We start from the raw sequence: 22,084 nt of genomic DNA, 5'->3' as shown, positions 1-22,084 counted from the left end.
GGTCCGCGCCAGCTTGTAGACCCCTCATAGTATGACCTCTGACCCCTGTCGTTGATCTTGGGGCCAGCCCCTGGTGTGGGCTGAGGAGGCGGCCATGGAGCTGGGCAGCTGCTTCGAGACCTACGAAGACTTCAAGAAGTCCTTCGGCGCCTACAAAAAGGAGAACAAGTGCTCCTTCATTCTCAGGGACCGCGTCTCCGTCCGCTTCCACAACCTCAACTATGGCACTTCCATCCGTGAGGACATCCTGTAAGGGCGGGGCAGGGGCGGGGCAGAAGGGCGGGGAGGAGGTTGGACAGCCCTCAGGAGGGCGGCCTGGAGGAGGAGGAGGGAGTGCAGTTGGGCCCTCTTTCTGTGAGCATTCAACAGGCACGTGCTGGGTGCCTGGTTGGAAGAGAGCAAAATCCTCCACACCATCAATGTAGTTCACCCGCTTCACCTTCGCTCATTCACACTCCTTCATTCACTTTTTTTTTTTCCGGAATTCATAACTGCAATTTATCCCATTTTCTGTGAACCTGCAGTATCCCAGACACAAAATATGGCCTTCACAAATGATAAAAATGCCTTCGCGGTAATTTCCTTAATCAATCTTCTCTTTACAAAGCAAGTAACACGCTCAATTGTTGGTTATTTTATTGGTTGGTTGGTTGGTTGGTTCATTCATTCATTCATTTGTTTCCTAAATAGTTCTTGAGCTCCTGAGATAAAAACCCGGTTTTCAAACACTTCCCATGTCCTAGGCAGCGTTCTATAGTCTGTGTAGGCTTTACCCCACAGGACTGTATTGAGAATTATAGATAAATGTTATTTTTCCCATTTGAGAAAACAGAGGCTAAGATAAGTGTTGGAAACTCAAACACCTTTAGGGCTCAGGCGAAACAGCCCAGTCAAAGAAAGTTTAACTTTTAATTTCACTATAAGAACAAAGAATGATGAAATTACCACAAACACCAGGTCTTTGTGCTGAGGGCAACAGAAAAGTGAATGGGGTCACATGGAGAGCAGGCCCCATCTAATCAAATCCAGCTGATGGCTACCATGTGAAAATGAAGATCCAGTGTTGCCAGAATTTGGGGCAAGACAAGTCAGAAATCCAGGCTTTATGTGAATTTGTCCACTTTTTAAAAATTAAAAATTCAAATTCGAACACCCATAATGTGGGCCAACTGTGAGTATCAAAGTACATCTGAGTTTGAGACCTGTGGGTTGAGATGTTTGGCCAAAGCTCTCGTCTAGGGAGGCAGGCTATGTTCTTTTCCCTACTCTGAAGTCCAGTGCTATGCTGGGTACAGACAATAGAAGGATGGGTAAGTAACCAACCTACCTTCAAAGATCTTAAGATAGGATAGAATTGGATTCAGGTAAACTGACTAGGATGTGCTTTAAAAGAGATGTGTAGAGAAAAACTTCATGCTGGAAGTAATGGTTTCTGTCAGGCCATGAATGAATGGAAAGGGCTAGAAAAGGAGTTCAATGATTAATTATTAAGAAGCATGGAGGAGTTTGACCAGAAGGAGCTATGCAAAATGAGCTATGGAGCAAAGGTACAGATATGTGAAAGAAGGTAGCATGTTTGAGAAACAGTGTGGGATGCCATACTTGGCATGAGATGAAGTCAGTTGCAGTTTACTTAAAGGGTCTTTAGGTACCATTGTGAGGTATTTCGACTTTATCCTATGGCCAATAGCAACTTTCTAAACAGTTAGACTAATGCAAAAAAAATCTCCTGCTCTTGAGGGGCTTGGTCTAGTTCAGATAAATGCAGTGCCTCCCATGGCCCTCAGGATGAAGTCCAAGACCATTAACTGGGCTTGGCAGACCATCTAACACTTCTGATCTCTCCATCGTGCACTGTGTGTCCATCCATATCCAGTCTGCTCCACACTCATCCCCTGTCACAAGCCCAGAACTTCTTGCTATTTACACTGTCCATGTCCTCTAGTTAAAATAACCTTGCCCATCCACTTAGCTCTTTCCTCAAATGTCAGTTATTTGGCATACTGTCATCTCAGTAATATATATCCTGTACTACAATTAACATTTTAAAATTGTTTTAATATTCAAAGAAACCTATTTTAGACCCAATCTAAGCAATAAGATGTAAGAAGTAACAGTATAGTGCCCCCCAAGTGGTATATATTTATAAATAACTATTAAAACAAATATTCTTGTGCAAGTTGAGGTCATTTTGGACCTCTTGTGGGAAGTTTTGTTTTAGCTAATTATTAACTTTTCCTTCAGATTTCAGCACATTTTCCAGGGATGCTTTAACTTCCAGAAGATTAGGTTAGATCCTCTTCTGTGTTCTGACAGGACCTGTTACTCCTGTTAACAGCATATTGTTGTTTTGGAATACAGTGTACAAAGGTTTCCATGTGTTGGCTGAGCTCTTCCAGGGAGGGACTCTGGTTCACCATTTTTTGTATTCTACCGGTATAGTCCAAACATCTCACACTTGTACCTAAACACCCTTAAGATGACCATCCCTAGGGTCTAGCATAGGGCTTGGCCCATAGCAGGTATTAAATAATTGCTGAATGAATGAGTCATCAAGTGCTAAACATAGGATTCAGGGTGATGAGTGCTATAGAGACTCACAAGAGAGAAAAATCAGTTTTCTGTTTGCTGCTCTAACAAATCACAATGTAGTGGTTTAAATAGAAACTTATTATCTTAACAGTTCTGTAAGTTAGAAATCAGACACAGGTCTCACTGGGCTAAAATCTAGATATGAGCAGGGCTGCGTTTCTTTCTGAAGTCCCTAGAGGAGAGTCCGTTTTCTTGTCTTTTCCAAATTCTAGAGTCCGCCCACATTGCTTGGCTCATGGTCCCCTTCCTCCATCTTCAAAGCCAGCAACGGCTGATTCAGTCCTCACACAACTCTCACCTTGTTTCTTTCATTCCATCTTCATCTCCAGCTCCCATCTTCTTCCTCCCTCTTCTACTTTTAGGACCCTATGATTATATTAGGCCTACCCAGATAATCTAGGACAATTTTCCTTTTTTAAAAGTCACCTAATTAGCAACCTTAATTCCATCTTAATTAGCAATCTTAATTCCCCATTGCCATGTAACCTATCATATTCACAGGGTCTAGAGATTAGGAAGTGGACATCTTTGGGGACCTTTCTGCCCACCACAGGAGGATTAACTTCCTGGAGAGAGAAATGGTGTGAGTTAGTACAGATGTTAACGTCATGTACATAGGACAGTGAGGAAACCTGCTGAGCTAGAAGGAAGATTTATGCTGGAGCAGTAGGAAAGGAAATTGGACGGTCTCAGCAAGATTGGAGTGTTGGGATTAGTTGCATTTATTTCTGTTCTTGAAGGTTGAACGATTTAAAAAATGAATTAGTTTTTGAGTAGTTAATATAGTCATATAATTTAAAACATTTTTCAAACCATACAAAAGGGTCTAAAAGTCAGCGTCTTTTCCACTGTTTTCTCTGGAAGCAACCACTGTTACCTTGCTAAGATGTGCTGAGCCTGGACAAGCACACCTGTATATGCATATGCATCTGATGCATCTTCTTTTTCTTTTTTTTTTTTTTTAAACACAAGTAGGTACATACTATTTATACATGTCATTCTGAATCTTGCTTTTTTCACTTACCAATGTATTTCGGAGATTATTCCGTATCACTTAGTCTATTAAAATCAATTGTAAGTTGATTTACAATTTACAATTGTAAGTTTACAATTGATTTTAATGATCGTTAACTGAAAACAGCTCTATGCTAGTGTCTGGAGATTCAATGTTGAAAAAAATAAATTGGTTTCCCTGCCTTCATGGAGCTTCCCCTCCAGTCAAGGAGACAAATATTAAACTTTAATCACAGGAATAATTATTTCCTTAAAACAGTAGTAAGAACTTCAGTGGAAACGTCTGGAGTGCTGGGTGGGGAATGACAGAACCTGAATCCGGTGGGAAGGGTGGGAACGCTGATTGATGCTCTATGCCAGTGCAGGCTCTAGATTTGAAAAAAATAAACAGTCATCCCTGACGTTTTAGTTTCCTGAGCATATCTACAGCCATGCCACCCTGAACATGCCTGATCTTATCTGATCTCGGAAGCTAAGTAGTGTTGGGCCTGGTTAGTACTTGAATGGGAGACCAGCCAGGAATACCAGGTGCAGTAGGCCTTAAAGAAAAGAAAAGTAGGTTACAGAGCACATTCACCTTCGTTATCACGCTTGGTCCCCAGAAAAGCCTTGTCAGAGGTAGGTTTTGTTATTCCTGATATGAGTTAATATATGTAAAGCGCTTACCACAGTGCCTAGCACACAGAAAATATTCCATAACTATTAACTGCTATTATAATATTATTATTCAGTTTCCTAACTGTACCAAGAGAAGTTAAACGTTAAGAGAATTACCCCTCTGCTTTACATTAAGGCTCAGTGTTTCCAAGTTCTACACACTCGAGCAAAAGGCAAGAGAGGATAGCTGTAGAAAAGGGGAGGCCAGGAGCAGGGACTGAGGCCGGCAAGACTTGGAAGAGGAAAATCATAAGAGAACCTGTAACAAAAAGCACCCTCACTTTCAAAAACACCTGATGTGAACCAGAGAAGTATGAGTTTGGTCAGTTACAGCCTAAAAAAAATGAAAATGGGAAGAAAGGAGGGGCACATTGGAACAGTGAGTAGGGTAAGAGTTCAAGAAACTATAAGGAAGCACCTGAGTGTTAGAACCAAAGGTCAGACCCTGCCTGTTTATTGCCAGAGGTCTTAACTGCCCTTCTTAACCACTGGGTTGTAACAGCTTTTTAATTCCACTTGTTCATTTATTCTTTCCGCAAACTTCTAGTAAGAGGTAAAATGTTTACCCTCAGGCATTGAGCTGGGGTGCAAAGATGAGTAGCTTGTGGTCTTTACTCTTGAGGACAGTAGAGGGCTGTGCTAACTGATGAGGAAGTGAATTCATGCACCACTCAGGCCTTTAGCAGAGACAGGTTGACTATTTGTTGGGATGTTGTGAAGAATATTCTTGGATTTCTTATTGGACACTGGCTTTGTGCAGAGTAGACTATGTTTGGAATTTTGAATGAATGGTACATGGTTTTGTGGGATGAGCATTTCTCTTGTGGGACTGGAGGGTGGGTAGCGGAAGGGTTTTTAAGAGATAATTTAATAGAATGCAGCGTTTCCCACAACCAGTTTTGCATACTGCTGGTCAACAAGTGAGATAATTTTCATAGTAAGTATTTATGTTAATATCTAAACATAAATAAAGTGAGCTGATCTAAAGAAAACCATTTGAAAACAATAATGCAAATGTTATATAAGTGGCTATGGCAGATGTAAAGGTGGTTTGTGATTCCTTGAAGTTTAGGAAAAGCTAGCATAATGGTTATAAGTGAGAGCTCTATAGTAAGAAAGACAGGCTTTGCCCTGAAACTTGAACATTTACCCTTTGCAACGCAGTTTATTCGTCTGTAAAATGAGGAGAATGTGGTGAAGATTAAATAAGAAAATACATGGTAGTGGCTGAAACATAGTGCTCAGTAAGTATTTGCCTAAGTCATAACTGTAGTACATGATAGAGAGTAGTAGGTATTTTTAAGAGCTAAAGAAATGTGCTGTGGGAGTTATCACTCAGTGACCAAAAGTCCCAGTCAACCGGGAAATGCTGTAATTTTTACCCAGTTTCCCTTCCCCTATTTGTACATATAGATGTTGTGGGGTATTTTGTTATGCATTTTTGGGGATTGATATTCTTTAAATGATCCATGAAGTATTCCGATGTCTCTCTCCATTGCTGTTCAGTGTAGTAGCTACCTTTTTTGAACACTTTTTTGGAATGTATTCCAGCCACTGCTAAGAACTTTACAGGCATTGTTTTATTTAATCCTCATCACACTCTTTGAACCAAGCCCTGTTATCTGAGTTTTCATTTTCCATGTATCCATAGTCACAAAGTTGCATAGGAAAGCAAAAATCACAACACAAAAATCTTGCTAATACACTGGCCACTTATAAAATGAATCACTACTTAATCATTCCTTCCTGCTTATCCCTACCAGTCCCATCAAAGTAATCAGTTTCTGGCTAATGAATAGATGTGGTAAACATCAGGATAATACAGTGCAAATAAAATTAATTGCAAACTGAAATGACACATCTCCTAAGAGCTGTAGGGACTTGGTGAAGTCCTGAAAGTAATGATAGAGAACTCCTTACATCACCCTCAACCTTGTACCAATTAACAAATGAAGAAGGGAAATCAACAAGGATGATAATATAAGAGGAACTTGAAAAGCAAAGGATTTGCATAGCAAAAAATTAAATTAGGCCCTTGGGCAACAATGATAAAGCCCAGGAATATTTTTGTAAAACCTTTACATGTTGCAAAAATAAGACAAGAAATAAAAGTATCTTGTGTTTGGGGAAAATATACCAGGAAAAAAGAAATTGACACTTTAAGTCATTCTTTGATTATTCTAAGAATTGGCATATATTCACCATTATAACTTATATTTTGTTAAATGTCGTATTAACTTCATAATTTTAGTCTCATTTGTAAAGATAAATTTCTACTTAACTCCTTTTTCCCATTATTATGAAATGTTTTTGGCTGCAATTAACTGAAAACTCTGACTCAAAATGCCTTAATTCTTAGAAGCCCAGAGGTGGGCCTTTGAAGGTGATAGTTTCAGTGGCCAAGGCCATCGTCGTGTCTCAGCTTTGCCTTCAGGATGGCTTCCCACATGGCACAAATGCAGGCATCACATCCAGAAGAAAAAGCCTTCCTTGGTTTCCTGCAGATTTCAGATTATGTTTCTTTGCCCAGAATTGGGCCAGTCTCCTTGCCTGTTTCTAATGACATTACCTTAAATGGCTTAGACTAAGCCTGAAGGCCTGGCTATGTCAGCAGGGAATGGCAACCCAAATAAAGTTGGCTTCTGTTAGGAAGAAAGAAGGGGGCTAAGGGATGTTGGGCAGGCAACCAACAGATTCAGTCACAGCTTTTTAAATAAATTCATTTTTAGTGGTATTGATTATTTTTGGCTCAGGTACTGATTATTCCTAAACCAGTACTCTTGTTATCTCCTTATTTGTAAATTAGGAATCGGAATCGGAGGCTTAGAGGAAGTAAAGGGACTTATCCAAGTTCACACAGCTAAGTGATAAAGCTGTAATTTAAATCAGACCTTCTGATTCCAAGTCTCAAGTCTCATTTCTAATTTTAATTATATTGTCTAAAATGGCTTTACTCCTATAAAAATCCTATTCATTGCTCAAGGTGCAGTTCACACTCAACAATGAAGCAAATCTTATGTGAAGTGAATCAAAAGCTTTAGTTAATCTGTTCCAATCCCCATAGGGTGAATGCTATTCAGTCATAAGTTTATTGTTTGTACCTCTGTTTAATCATTCTCTTGATTACAGGAGCATCCTCTAGGAGACAGGCCTGTGGCTTTCCGCCCTTATTGTGGTTGATGAATTGGGTCCTCTTGTGTTTATTTTATGCTCTACTCTACCAGGTCAATAAATACAGGTTAAAAGCTCTAAAAAATAATAATAATCGTTCTCTTAATCTTGACTTTACTGGCCATCTATTTAATAATCTCTCTGCTCACTAGACTGAGAGTAGAGACTAATTTGTGTCTGTAGCCTTCTGAGCAACTAGTAGAGTGTTTGGTACATAGTAGGACTTAGTAAATGTTAGAAATTAAACAAACGACTTGTCCAAAGTTACAGTTAGGGAGAGTAATAGTGCTAGGACTAGAAGCTAAGCCATCCGACGGAATCCTCCCGGGGACCTTACTAGTCATTCAGGGTCTTACAGTCATTCAGTGTATGTATTTAAAAGACCTAGTCTGTGCCTGGTGCAGGGCCAGGCACTCGGGGGTACCCTGGGGGCACAGTACACTGGGAACACAGTTATGAACACTTATAGAGTAGATTAGAAGGAAGCTGACTCTCATCCTCCAGAGTCTTGTTGAATGCTCTTAGAAATAAGCACTAAGATTCAGAAAAGCACATCGGCCCTCCATATCATAGTATAGTATCTGTGTCTGCCATGTATTTAACCAAACACGGATCGAAAATATTTGAAAAAAAAGTTATGTTGTTGTTGACATGTACTATATAGGCTGGCCTATTATAGTTGATGGTTGTGTCTATACTGAACATGTACAGACTTCTTTTTCTTGTCATTATTTCCTAAACAAAGTAGTATAACAACTATTTACAAAGCATGTACATTGTTTTATAGGTAATCTAGAGATGATTTAAAGCATACAGGAGGATGTACATAGGTTATATGCAAATATGATGCCATTTTATGTAAGAGACTGAGCATCTGCAGATCTTGGTATTCTTGAGGTTTCTGGAACCAATCCCCTGAAGATACTGAGGGATGGTTGTATAAAACCCTATCCTTATCTTGAAGGGAGTCTATACTTTAACCTGGGAGACAGAAATAAATACAGATTAAAATAACTACAGCACTTATAGGATTCTTACAAAAGAATGTGTGCTTCACTGTATATAAGTTATATCTCAATTAAAAAAAAGATTAAAGGAAGCAGGAAAAAAATAACAGAGGCTTCAACCTAGTACCCATTGAGTTTGAAAAGCAATGACCAATGAGGACAGTATGTTCAGATATCTTTAAGGAATTTGTTGAACCCGAATGACCAATATGTTGAGAGTCAAGTTGAGGAGAGTAAAAGGAGAATTCAGAGATAGGAGAGATTTTGAAAGAAAGTGGGCAGCATAATGATTAATTAACTACAGTTGACTATAGCCAAGCAGGTTTAGTTCAAACCGCACATCCTTCAGTTTTAGCTAGAGGATTAAATCCCAGATTCTCATCTTTGAGAACCTCTGTAAGCCTGTTTTCCCATCTATAAAATTTGGATGATGGAACCCTTTTCATAGTATAAAATGATGCATGTTATGGACTTACATGTAGCCTGGCATATATAATCCTTAATTTATATAGTAGTGGTAGGAAAGAATTTAAAAGACTTTTAACATATTGGATATAGATGTGGAGGTGGAGTAATTAAAAAGAATGCCAAGGTTTCCACCCTGGCAGGTGTAGTCATTAATGGAACCAGGAGAGGTACAAAGGGTTTTGTGGCTGGCATTCGCCAGTATCTTTTCTTTGGACTAGCTTAACAAACATGTGCTAAGAGCACATAAAGTCAATATAATTTGATGAGCTAGAGCTATGCTAACATGTTGAGCTAGCAGAAGGGTAGGACCCAATCTAAAGGCTTAGGGAAGTCTCCCTGGAGGTGGTGATGGGTGCACATTGTCCTAGAGGATGAGTAGTAAGCTCTGAGATGAAGATGGGTGGGAAGGACATCCAGACAGACAAACATGAGCAAAGGCACAGAGATGAGACACAGCATAGTGAACATGGGAAGCTGTACATTGTTTATCTAGGGCATAAAAACCAACAAGATGGTGTGGGGATAGAAAACAAAGCTTGAGACGGAGGCAGAGGCCACACCGCAGTCACCCCTCACTGTCCTTGCCATACTACTGGGCTGCTCCAGCCCCTTCCAGGTCCCAAGCTGGAGATGGCGTTGCCACCCCAGCACTGTGCACACAACAGGTGCAGGCATTTTCAGCCCTGGGCCCCTCCACCCTGTTATTGTGGTCCTGGCATATCCTGTTTTTATAAGCTTACCCCACAGGGTGAGCCAACAGGACCAGCTGGATTAGGGTGTTTGGAAAGAGGTTGGTGAGATACCGAGGTTGTGTCATGTCCTATCAGGGGCTGAGATTTATTTTCCCCTTCCCTGGTGTTTGGGCTGGGGCGGGACTCTCCCCGAGGAGGCAGGGATGTGACATATTCCACCCACCAGTGGTCCATTAGTCATTCATCCAGTTGATCTCTGATAAGACTGCTAAAAGAGTAGCATTGTTAGGTACATGGAACACTCTGCATAAATACCTGAAAATGTCTCAAGCCATAGGAGCTGGATAATAGTAGCTGACTTTTATTTAGAATAAACAAAAGACCGAACCTGGCTCTGGGCTAAAATATTATGTCTGTGGCTTATTGAATTCTCATAACAACTCTAATAAGATAGGTCATTTTATGATGAGAAAACTGCACACAGAGAGGTGAAGTGACTTGCCCAAGGTCAAACAACTTCTGAGTGGTAGAATCTGAATTCAAATCCAGCAGTCAGACTCCAGCATCCCTACTGGCTAACCACTAGGTATGCTGCTATCTAGTGAATCTGCTAAGCCTTTTATTTTATTTATTTTATTTTTATTTTTAAGCATTTTAAATAAATGCTATGAATTCAGAGAAAGGAGCAATTACTGTGGCTTGAGGGTATCCATAAAGGCTTCCTGGAGAAGTCGGGACCCGATTTGGGCTTTGAAGCTTGGGTTGAATGGGGATTGGAAGAGAAAAAGAACAGATATTCAACTTCATTACCCTTCTCCTTTAAATCATCACTTTCCACCTAGAATGGCAAAGCTAGCAGGGACTCTAAGGATCATCTAGCCCAGGCAGAGTTCTCAAAATCTCTTAGGATATGGACATTTTTCTTTAACTGAAAGATGAACTGAGATCTTCCCTCTTAGAGAAGAGGCTCAGACACAACCTTATCCCCAAAGGCCACTTCTATCTTTGCTGTCTGGAGGAAGCAAAGGCTCCCAAAAGGCAGGAATGGAGAGAACACTTTAAATAGTAAGTGACCAGCTAGGCGCTCTGCTGTGTCATGTCTGTTTTCCCTCGTGTCTTGCCTCAGATTGAATTGTTGGCAGCTGCAGATGGGCAACAGAGAGTGAATGAAAGCAGTTGGGGCTTAGAACGACTGTACATGAAAATAAAGGGAGTTTTAGTTAGACAAGGTCTTGAAGAGTCGTTTACTTTGGGCCTGGAGAGTGAACTTTTATCTTCCTATCCTGCATCCTACATTGTATTGTGGTCTCCAGGAAATAGATCAGCCACAGTAAGTCCCTACAAAGCCTTGTCTTAAAAGAGAAAGGAGATGATGAGCACCTTTCTCATTGTCACCTCTACCTTCCCTAGATATGTGCAGGTGAAATTTGTCTGTATTCGAACCCAGTCAAACAGGAAGAGAACACCAGAGGTGGACATGTGCCCAGCCTACTTGCTTCTGCGGTACAATGAGAAGCTGGATAGGCTGTTTATCAGTGAACTCAACACCCAGCATATACATGTTGACTCTGCGGGTCCTGGAGGAGACACTGGTGGCAAATCTCAAAAGACAAAGTGCGTGCAGAAACCCCAGCCTGCACAGCCCACATTGAAGAAAGATCCTAACGGGGCTGAAAAGTCCCTGGTTGAACCATCATTTTGCCTAGATAAGGTCCAAGCAGCCTCAAAGCCAGAGCAGAAGGGCATCACTCCTTCTGACCTGGCCAAGATAGCAAAGGTGATGAAGAACTTTCTTAAGGTAGATGAGGGTTCCATGGCCTCCCTCAGTGTAGGCAACAGCCAAGACCTGGACCGGCTCAGCTTTCAGAGCAGCAAGATGAGCAACCTATTCATCCGCTTCCCAGAAAATCTCTTGCTGCACCGGGTGGAGAACGCCCAGGGCCACATCCTCTATGCTTTCTTGGTGGAGAACAAGGAACGAGAGGGTCGAGTGGTACATTTTGCTGTGCTCAAGGCTGAGACAGCCACATCTGTGGCCAAGATGCTGAGCATCTTCACCGAGTTCAACTCAGATTGGCCCAAGATCAAGGTGGTCTTTGTGGACCCATCCTTCCCTCATCGAGCCATCCTGCAAGAGATCTTTCCTGCTGCTCGCATGCTCCTTTCCATTTACCACACAACCCGACTTTTGGAGAAGAAGTTGCATCGTAGTTCAGCAAATCCATCCTTTAAAAATCTCATGAAAGAAGCCCTGCGGGAGGCTGTGTTTGTCACTTCTGATGCCAGCCTGCAAAATCTCTGTCAGATGGCCCAAGCCCTACTAGATGAGGAACTCTTCAGCTTCCTGCAGGCCCACTGGTTCTCTTGTGAACTGCTGTGGTACATGCATGTCAGGAAGGGCCTACACGCGTGTAACACCTACATGGACAGCCTAGATGTCATCACTAGCAAAGTGTCAAGCCTCTTTCGGGAACAGCAGTCTCTGCTGGACTGCATCCTCCACTTTGTGGATTACATAGACTTCTTTAATACCAAAGGCGTGAAGAACTTGCCCACAGCTCCCCCCAAGTTAAAGAGAACCCGGCCAGCAAGCATGCCACCAAAGTCCAAGAAGGCTTTTGGAATCTGTGGAGGGAGCCTCGCCTGGCTCCCTGTGAAAGAAACAAAGCCATACCCACAGCAGGCACAGGTGCAGCTCTCCCGGGGTGGCATGCTGGACACCTTGCACCAGAGTGGCTCTGAACTAGCTTATAAGCTGTGCTACAATGAGTGGGAGGTGGTACAGAACTCTACCCACCTGGTAGACATGGCTGGCTCTTCAGTGGACGTTCAGCTGCTAGAGGACTCTCACCAGGTTAGCAAAGATGGCTGCAGCTGCAGCTGTTCCTTTCAGCAATGGTATCATCTGCCCTGCCGGCACGTTTTGGCCCTGCTGCACACCAGCCAGAAGCCCGTGGGTGAAACCATGGTGTGCCGCCGGTGGCAAAAGAGGTACCAGCACCTCCTGGGGCCTAGTGGGGAGCTCCGGGACCCTGTTGTGGTCCTAAACACAGGCCAGCCTGGGAAACAAGGATGGAATGACATGATTCAGGACCTAAGCAGGGAGCTAGCAAACCTGCTAATGCAGAGTGAGGGACCAGAGCTGGAGGAACGCTTTGCCACCCTGCACAAGATTGTCGACATCTGGGCAGACCCTTGCCAGCCACCTGAGCCCACTCCGCAGTTAGAGGACTTCAAGGATGTGGGCCGCCTTCCTTTTCTCTGGGGAAAGCAGGAGGAAGACGATGGGCTCCCTCTTGCTGGATCGACGATTCATGATTGAAGCACTTGGGCTGGCGCATTAGACCACAAACACCTCTCCCTAGAGGTCCGAAAGCTTGTGGTGGCCAGGACATGCTTGGGGAGCAGCATTTTAACCAATGTCTTCATAGGTAGGGCTAGGAAGAACATTATAATAAGGAAAAAAAAGAACCCCACTATGTGACAGGCCTTTGAATTTGCCCCTTTTCTGCTCTACCTTTATCATTCCTCTGGAGCCTCATTCATTGTTCAAGGCCAGAGTTGTCTCCATGATGAAAGGTCATCCCTCTTTCTCCCCTAACTCTTGAGATCAGATCTTGTTCACTTTACGGAGATGAACCCCTGTTCCAGGATGGAGCGAGACAAATGGACCTGGTAAAAGGGTCTGTTTTAAGGGACAAAGGGAAGGAGGATAATCCTTGATTGTTGCTGCTCTTTACAAAGAATCTGTTATTTGTATCTATTTTTAATCATATTAAATAAAAAAAAAATTTTTTTTAAATAAAATCAAATAAGCCAGGGAAACGTGTATTGTTTGAATAGGGAAGGAATCTAATGGGGTTTGTAAAGGAAAACAGAACCTGATGCCTCAGGTTCAAAGACTTAACAATACACCACTTAGTTCAGCCTTCCTACCACCCAAGCCTTCAGCATTGATTTCAGGCTGCCTGTATTCTAGCGTGAGGTGGCCAGATAGGGAAGAAACCTGAATCCTGGACTCGACAACCTGCAGCTTGCTGGGGGACTGGGAAAGTTCCTAATTTGTTTGACTCCGTTTTCCTCATCTGCAAAAACTAGCGTGTTGACCTGTTCTAGTTGCAGTTCGCCCTCTAGATTTTTATAAGCAGAACATTTTCGCTGCACTTACGAGCATCGGCACTGCCTTTCGTTGTTGCTAGCTTGTAATCTTAATCATCTAGAGCGTGGTAGCCACCCAGCTTCCCAAGATGCCATCTTCAGGGAAACTGAGGTCAAAAAATGTCAGTCAGTCTGGGTTCTTGCACCAGTTCACCATGACCTTAAATCACAGCACCATTATGGATCTCTTTCTGTAAAATCCTGGGAGGGGTTGGCTGGGCAACACCAAGGTCTCTCAAAAAGATCTGTAGTTCCTCAAACCCGAGGGTTGGGCCCCTGACCTTTGACCCAGAGGCAGAATTTGAAACCTGGGCCTCAGTTTCCCCAAGGCGGAAGACGCAGTGCAACTATATATGCACCCTTCCCTTCCCCGCCTCTCCCTCCGCCCCCCGCCCCGGTGTTTTGGAATTTAACCAAAAAAGAAAAAAAATGAAATACTGCTATTTATTTTCCTTTTCATTTTCGACCTCTGTGGGAGTTTCCATAGTAACACGCCCTTCCAGCTGTCTCGGCTGATGCGAGGTCCCAGAGTTCCAGCCTCAGGAATCAGACTCCCCCTGGATGCAAATGTCCTCAGGCTTTCATTGGCTACCGCCAGCCGAGCCCCTCATAACCCTGGTAGCAGCACCGCCTACAAGTCGCCGGGCCACGATTGGTCCAGACATCAAAGGCCTAACGCGAGCTCCTCAGGACATTGGCTCGAGTCTAGGAAACTGGCGCCGCGGTTGGTGAGCCTAGAGGTCAGTCAGAGTCAGAAATTGGCTCAAACAGAGAGGAATGGCGATAATGCCAGGCTATGGGTGAGTGATTTCGAAAGGAGTGGAGATGTGACGACCACCGTCAGCCCTGAGACAGCTCCCAGAGGGGTGGGAGGTTGACATCTGGCTCCGGTCGGACTCTGTACGGGGTGGTCAGACATCAGCATTCTCCCAACACCGAGAGAGGTGAGAAGTCAGAGGCCCTGTCCAATCTCTGTCCCTGGAATTTGGACCGCAGATACTTTGGAAAGCAGTCAAGATCTCAAGCCAAAAATACTCTGCGTCTGGCTGCTTACAAAATAATGGTGAGCAAGTCACTTAACATCTTTGAGTCTCAGTTTCTCATCTGCAAAATGGAGATGATAGAGGAAACATTTGACTCGAACTTCGCAGTTAATAGAGGAATTCCCAAAGAGGCAGGAGAAGCTATGCACGTTTGTTAATCCGTTTTATGGTTGAAGAGATTGAGGCTCAGAGGGTGTCACTGACTTGCCCAAGATCACACAGCAAATTTGGGGCAATTGCAAGTTCTTTTGTGTATACCAGAACCAGATGAAAGAATGGATGACAAGAAGTAATTTACAAAAATTAAGTGCTGTACAAATATTTGAAATGCTATTTTTAAGTAAAAGACTATATGCAACTATGGCCTTCACACCCATTTAGATCTTACAGAACCAAATCTTTCCAAGCCTGGCTTATCAATTAGGTCTCAGCTTCAATGTCATCCTCCTCTCCTCCAGAAGGGACTACCTTGAGCTAAAGTCTCCCTCCCTCCCCCAGTTTACTCTCTACCTGTTATCCAGTTTTATGGTCTTTGTAACCTTCATTATCTGATACACCCTTGTTTGTTTATGTGTTAATTGTATATCTCTCCTGGAACAGTGCTGATACATAGTTAGTGTTCAATAAATATTGTTTGGATGAATATTTTAAGAGCTAAGCCCCTACTGTCTCCTTAAACCTCTGTTACTCTCCATAGGCTTATCTTTGGAACAAGACCTGGGAAGTACAGTCCAACCTCAAGCTTCAACTTAGTTTGAGATCGAGAGACTGAGAGGCTCCTGGGCAGCTTTGCAGAGAAGTATTTGACCTTGGCATTTAGACATCTCCCATCTCCCTCATGGCCCTGACCATGGTGAATGAGCTCCTGGTTGAGGACCCAAGCCCACCTATGCTGCTGTACCAGGTTAGTAAGACTGACAAGTTAGATACTTTCAACTATCAGAGCTGCTTTATGCAGGGAGTCTTTGCCCATTTCCCTGAGAGCTTATTTATCCATCGAACCTATAACCCAAGGGGCAAGGTGTTATATACCTTCCTGGTGGATGGCCCTCGCGTGCAGCTGGAGGGTCATCTTGCCCGGGCAGTCTACTTCGCCATCCCTGCCAAAGAGGATGCTGAAGGCCTGGCCCAGATGTTCCAGGTGTTCAAGAAGTTTAACCCAGCCTGGGAGAGAGTCTGTACCATCCTGGTGGATCCCTACTTCCTGCCTCTGCCCACCCTAGCTATGGAGTTCCCCGCAGCTGAAGTCCTGCCCTCAGCCTTCCACATCTGTAAGTTCTTCCAGGGCAAATTCTATCAGCTTTCCCTCGAGCCGCCTGTGGAGCGGGTGCTCCTGACCTCCCTGCAGAGCACAATGTGCTCGGCCACTGCTGGCAACCTGAGGAAGCTGTATACACTCCTGAGCAACTGCATCCCCCCAGACCAGCTGCCCAAGCTTCACTCGTACTGGCTGCTCAATGACCGCATCTGGCTGGCCCACCGCTGGAGAAGCCAAGCTGAGAGCAGTCGATATTTCCAGGGCTTGGAAGTCACCACCCGAGTCCTCAGCCAATTCTTTGGCACCACCCCATCTGTGGAACAAGGCATGACCTCCCTGCTCCGATACATACAACAGAACTCTGGAAACAAGGCAAGCTTCGGCCTGGGCCTGAGTCCTCAGAACAATTGTGCCCCCTCAGATGTCAGCCCCCAAAACCCCAAAGTGGAGCAGTTGGTAGAAGCCTGCATCCAGCACTCTCTCAATACCATCTGCACTGGGCCAGCAGCCCAGCTCTGCCTGGGCGAGCTTGCTGTAGTCCAGAAATCTGTGCACCTCATTGGCTCCGGTTCAGAAAAGGTGAACATACAGATCCTAGAGGACACCCACAGGGTGCAGCCCCAGCCCCCTGCCACCTGTAGCTGCTACTTCAACCAGGCCTTCCACCTGCCCTGCCGCCACATCCTAGCCATGCTCAGTGCCCGCCACCAGGTGCTCCAGCCCAACATGCTACCACCTCAGTGGACAGCAGGCTGTGCCGCTGGTCTGGATGGCATCCTGGACAGCAAGTGGAGCGAGACCCTGGATAAGCACTTAGCCGTGGCTCTCCTCACTGAGGAGGTGGGGCAGCTCTTGCAGCACTGCAGCCAGGAGGAATTTGAACGGCGGTACAGCACTCTGCGGGAACTGGCCGACAGCTGGATCGGCCCTTATGAGCAGGTCCAACTGTGATTACCCTCGGTGCCCAGAGATGCTCATGCACATCCACACATCCACTCCTACACACACATACACACACTGTTGTACTTCCATGGGCCCTCCTTCCAGGAAGGGACAGGGGTCTTCTATTCTACTGCAGACTACTGCCTACTGTGTGTCTAGTTCCCTAAGACAGGAGTCAGCAAAGGGCCCAACAGTTAGTATTTTAGACTTTGCTGGCCACATACAGTCTGTTGTATATTATATATATATATATATATATATATATATATATATAGCCTTTTAAAAGGTAAAAACCATTCTTAGTTCAAGGGCCTTACATACACAGTTGACCCCTGCTCTAAGATAAGAGACATAAGACATGGGCAGAGATCAAGGTCTGGGATAACAGCTTCCCCAATCATGAGATGACTCACCTGACCCACAGAGGAAGAGGCCCCTCAGGAGGTGGTTCAGCCAGTTTTCCCAGCCTTTTTACCCGTTACCCCCATCCTGAGGTCATTAAAGTTGAATGTTGCTTACTCCAGCACTTGTCTAGTTTTTTGTCTTGTGGAAGGCACTTTAGGAAATACTACAGAAAGAATAGACTTTGGGGTCTGACACTGCATGCAAATCCTGGTTTTTATCTGCCTGATTTTTGAGGCCCGGTTCTACCTTTTACTAGCTATGGGGCTTCAGGCAAGTCACCTCTCTAAGCCCCACTTTGTTTATCTGTAAAAACAGAGATCCTCATAGCACTGCTAAGATTCAAGGAGAGCGGGCATGTAATGCGCCTGACACCCAGGTGCTCAAATAAGTGTTAATTTTCCTTCGTGCCTGTGGCCCCATCACATGCCCTCAGCAGGCTGGGAAATGTAAGGCAAGAGGAGAACTCACATTGCCTAGAACTTTGTACAAGAAATTTTGATCAAGTCTCAAAATAATGTAAACGAAGACTCTCCTCTCCAAGCAGGGCCCCCTACTTAAAATTTCCATTATAACTACTCTGATAAGAACTGTCTTCTGGTTTAGTGGCATCTGGAGAAACTTCCTGGGGTCTGGGCCCTAATAAAGGACTCATGTTCATCAGAGTAGCTCAGACAACCACCCTAATCCCCATCTTTGCCATAGGCACCCCCAACCCTGTCTGCCCAAAAACCATACGGAGAAGCCACCCTCTGTGTCTGGTGCTATTTCATCCAGCTACAAGCAGGAGCCAGGAGGCTGGCCCCTCCTGGAACTCACTAGGGGCATCTGCCCAGAGGCTGTGTGGGCATACGCCTGCTCCCACTGCGCCCCCTCCACAGCCCCGTCTGGCTCCGGATGGGCCATCATGAAAGCTTGAGCCGCCCGGATCAGGTCCTCTTCCCGCAGGCCCGGGACGGGCACGGTGGGGATGCCGGCGATCATCATGGCCAGGGTAAGGATGCAGATGTCAGGATGGGAGCTGGCCTCCTTCCCCCCTGCCTCAGAGGACATCAGCGGAACCCCTGGTGACAGCCCACACAGCAGCAGGGACCCAGGCCTGCTGGGTCCACCCAGGTGCGGAGCTCTGCTTCTGGAGCAGCCATCCTCCCAGCCCAAGCTCTCTGGCTGCCTCACGGGGAATTTGTGGCAGTATCGGCTGTATTCCTTCTGCCGCAGTGTCTCCCAGCTAGCCCCCCCAGGGCAGCCCCTGGCTTCCGGCACTGCCAGGGTTGGGCCCCAGGCCTGGGCAGCAGGTGCCACCTGCTCAGCTTTCTGGCTCAGTGGGCCTAGTCCACCAGAAGCCACCACCACTGGCTCTACAGGACTATAGAGGCCAAGGGACGAGCCTGGAGAAGCAGCCCCACCTGCAGAGACAGGAATGAGATGGAACGTTATTCTTGGTCTCTCTGAGGAGGAGGCCCTGAGGGGCAGGGCACAGGAACAGAGCACTGGGAACTAGAGCAATTGAGAGCAGCCCAAGAGGGCTGTCCAGCGATTGGGAACTAGGTTTTACTCATCTCTACACTCCCAGTCCCCAAAACTAAGTGTTGGAGGAGTGTTTGTTGAATTAATGAATGAGAAAGTAGGTAGCTATTGGCAAGCATTTGGGGAATGGCTTTTCTTTGAAGAGAATTGACACAGGGCCAGCCCCCAAATGGCCAGCAGAACCTCCACCTCCCTAGAGCCCAGAAGCAAGTTCTCAGGGGACGTTGTGGTACCTACTCTAGTTCCAGGAGCCCCTCTCACCTTGGCAGGAAGGCGGAAGACCCGGATGAGTTTGTGGAGACATGAAATAGGACATGACTGCCCAAAGCCACTGTGTATAAGGGAACAGTCATCTGCCTGCTATCCCACCCTCTCTACCCTTCTAGAATGTCACTTCATAGTCCCTCCCCTTTACACCTGGAACCCACGTCACAGCATCGACCTGTTCATTCTAGAACCTCTATATGACAATGGGATAGGGTTAAAAGAGCACTGGACCAGGGCGTTCTAGGTTCTTGCCTCTACCTTGGGCAAGTCACCTGGACAGCTGAGATACAAATAATGGAGTCTAGTGCTTTGTGCCCTACAGTGTGAGAGAAGGAACGCTCTGCATTCATTCGTTGCTATGGACCTTGGACAAATACTTTCCTAGCTCTGAGCTTTGGTTTCCCATGTGCAAAAAGAAATAGTTGGTCTAGGGCACTGGTTCTCATACTTGCTGCACATTAGATTCTCTTGGGGGCTTTTAAAAATCCTGATACCTAACCTCATCCCAGGCCAATTAAATCAGAATCCTAGGGTCAGACCCAGTTATCAGTATTTTTTTTTTAAGTTCCTCAAGTAGTTATATTTTGTGCCAAAGCTGAGACCTCTGTTCTAGGGAAATGTTTGACAATCCCGGCTGTACATTGAAATCTCCAGGCCTAATCTTCCAACAAATCTAGTGAGAATCTTTGGAAATAGAGCCTGGGGCATCAGCACTTTAAGTATCCCAGATAACTGGTGAGTAGCCAGGCTAGGAACCACCAGTCTAGGTGACTTCTAAAATGTTCTCTCTTGTTTTTATCTACTGACCTATAGTGATTCTAAAAGGGCTCCTCACAGGCTTCAGGGGCAAGGAGACCCTCCGGTGATCAGCATCAGCAACAGCTGTGTTTATTTCCAGTCCTGGCTGTCAGCAGTATGCTCAGCTTCAGACCAGCCACAACTCTGGAGCCAGGACATGTTCCCAGGCCCTGCTCCAGGGTGGCTGCAGGCCTTCACTCATACTTGCAGAAGTCCTTGAGTCCTTTGGGCAGGTGGAGCCCATCAATGGCCAACCGGTGCACCACACTCCTCTGGATCACCAGGCGACACAGAGTCTGCAAGGATGGCACTGTGGAAAGAAGACTGTCAAAGGCAAACTGAACTGGAGGGTGGATCTGAGGTGGAGACCCAGAAGATCTAGGTCTTGGTGCCCCTTTGTCATTAACTTGGGCAATTCCCTTCTGCTCTCTGAGCCTGCCCTGCTTCACGGGGCTGTTCACGTGGCTGAGATAAGCACCTCTTTCACAACACTTTCACAATGCTGCAGCCCTATTCCTATGATAACACTCAGCCCACTCCTCTCCCCCTCCCTTAGCAGCTTCTGGGGGCAAGGGTAGTGTCTGACGGAGCTGTGCACCTCCAGCCTCCAGCACAGGCCTGGCACAGACTGGGTTCCAGTTCACTGAATTCGTAAAATGTGATCAGAGATCTAACTAAAGGACTTACCAGGGCCATAATGAATCAGGCCTCAGGATTGAGAAACTCTCAGTCTGGGGGCTGTGATGCCTTTAAACTGGTATACCCAAATCTATGAGCATGTGTCTGTGAAAAGCACACAATTCTCGAAGAGGCCTAGAATCTAAAGTTAGGTTAGAATCCCTGGCCTGGGTTAATATGGAAAATACTGTCAAAGCCAGAAGGGAAATTGGAGGGCATCCTAATCAATCACAGCCAAAGGTAAATGACGCCAAGGACTACGGAGTGACTTGTCCAAAAGTCACAAGCAGAGCCAGAATTTGAAATTAGATTCCCCAACTTCTAAATTAATGATGCACAGACCAAGGCCTTGCTATCTGGCTTGGAAGCCTAACAAGTTTCTGTCCCCATACTGGTCCAGGAGGGGTCGCTGCCCAGGGGGTGGGATACCTACAGCCATACTCAAGCTGGACCAGGCGCACGCTCTTGGTGGAGGCAAACACGTCCACTACTGCATAGAGGGGCTGGGCGACTGGGAGTCCCCGGGCGCTAGGGCCCATATCTTCGCCGTTGATGACGATGTGCATGTCGGCGGTGCCGTCCGGGCGCGGGCAGAAGAGAACGCCCAGGCGGCTACGGCGCGCGGTCGGAGGCAGTACGTTCAGCTCATAGAGCTGGTCCAAGAGGTGGCTGTAGAGCCCCGGCCGACTGCGGCCCACCAAGCGGTCGCGGGCAATGCGAAACTGCTCAATGCACAGATACGGTTCCACCAGGAGGGCTGGGGGTCGGCTGGGAGCCGCTGCCTCTGCCTCTGGGTGGCCGTCCCGGGGCACGCGGTTGTGATGGCGCGTGATGGCGAAGACCCAGGTGTGGCCGAGGTTGACTAGGTCTGGCAGCGAAAACTCGGGCACGGCGGCCAGACTGGCGGGGTCTAGCGCAGTCAGGCCGAGGCGCAGGTGGCCGCACCAACCCAGCTCTTTCTCTTCGATCTCGACCAGGAATATCTGGCCCGGGGCCAGCGGCTCTTGACTGAAGCACACGCCGTGGGCGAAGCTCTCCACGCGTGTGGCCCGCGTCCCGGAGGGGTCCACGCGGATGTTGGCACCGTGTACCCGATGAAAGCGGGTTGGAGGGGGTTCAGGGAGCGCGAGTCCCCAGGGCGCACCCAATTCCACGGGGTTGGGGACAGCAGCCATATCCCAGCCATGAGGCAGGCCCGCGGGCGCCAGGGACTATTTTGGGCAGCAGGCTCAGCAAGTGACCGCAGGGGCACCATGTAAGGTATTTCCCCCCGGACTCTCTTCCCTGAGGCTCTGCCCGAGGGTCCTAGCGCCGCTTGCTCAGCCATCCCGTCTAGAACAGGGCCCCCAGGAAGTTGGGGCATCTTGGCCATCCCACCTGGGTCATCTGACCGCGAGTGCCCTGGATACG

The 22,084-nt window shown here is 46.1% G+C and overlaps 4 protein-coding genes and 1 pseudogene across 5 annotated transcripts; 3 read left to right on the top strand and 2 right to left on the bottom strand.

Annotated features, from left to right (window-relative positions):
* Positions 1–64: 64 nt before the first annotated feature.
* Positions 65–13,394, top strand: ZSWIM3 (zinc finger SWIM-type containing 3). Its single transcript, XM_016152361.2, has 2 exons — positions 65–249; positions 11,012–13,394. The coding sequence occupies exons 1-2, from the start codon at positions 95–97 to the stop codon at positions 12,921–12,923; spliced, it is 2,067 nt and encodes a 688-aa protein (XP_016007847.2). The 5' UTR covers positions 65–94; the 3' UTR covers positions 12,924–13,394.
* LOC118610376 lies at positions 4,028–4,146 on the top strand (annotated as a pseudogene).
* A 2,173-nt stretch (positions 13,395–15,567) lies between the features above and the next one.
* ZSWIM1 (zinc finger SWIM-type containing 1) lies at positions 15,568–17,525 on the top strand. Its single transcript, XM_016152367.2, has one exon. The coding sequence runs from the start codon at positions 15,641–15,643 to the stop codon at positions 17,009–17,011; it is 1,371 nt and encodes a 456-aa protein (XP_016007853.1). The 5' UTR covers positions 15,568–15,640; the 3' UTR covers positions 17,012–17,525.
* A 636-nt stretch (positions 17,526–18,161) lies between these two features.
* Positions 18,162–19,247, bottom strand: SPATA25 (spermatogenesis associated 25). The gene is made up of 2 exons (XM_016152375.2): positions 19,193–19,247; positions 18,162–18,810 (listed from the first exon to the last, which is right to left on the bottom strand). Exons 1-2 carry the CDS (start codon positions 19,245–19,247, stop codon positions 18,182–18,184), a joined length of 684 nt encoding a protein of 227 aa, XP_016007861.2. The 3' UTR covers positions 18,162–18,181.
* Positions 19,248–20,061: 814 nt separating this feature from the next.
* NEURL2 (neuralized E3 ubiquitin protein ligase 2) lies at positions 20,062–22,009 on the bottom strand. Of its 2 annotated transcripts, none has more exons than XM_016152371.2 (2): positions 21,108–22,009; positions 20,062–20,306 (listed from the first exon to the last, which is right to left on the bottom strand). In XM_016152371.2, exons 1-2 carry the CDS (start codon positions 21,847–21,849, stop codon positions 20,191–20,193), a joined length of 858 nt encoding a protein of 285 aa, XP_016007857.1. In that variant the 5' UTR covers positions 21,850–22,009; the 3' UTR covers positions 20,062–20,190. The 2 variants fall into 2 exon arrangements, with proteins under 2 accessions (XP_016007857.1, XP_016007858.1); XM_016152372.2 differs by having other exon boundaries at positions 20,062–20,320; positions 21,108–21,993.
* Between the last annotated feature and the right edge of the window lie 75 nt (positions 22,010–22,084).

Source organism: Rousettus aegyptiacus, unplaced genomic scaffold (genome assembly GCF_014176215.1).
Source record: "Rousettus aegyptiacus isolate mRouAeg1 unplaced genomic scaffold, mRouAeg1.p scaffold_m13_p_12, whole genome shotgun sequence".
Lineage (NCBI taxonomy): Eukaryota > Metazoa > Chordata > Mammalia > Chiroptera > Pteropodidae > Rousettus > Rousettus aegyptiacus.
The sequence above is the reverse complement of the archived record's forward strand: the minus strand, read 5'-3'. Positions and strand labels throughout refer to the sequence as shown.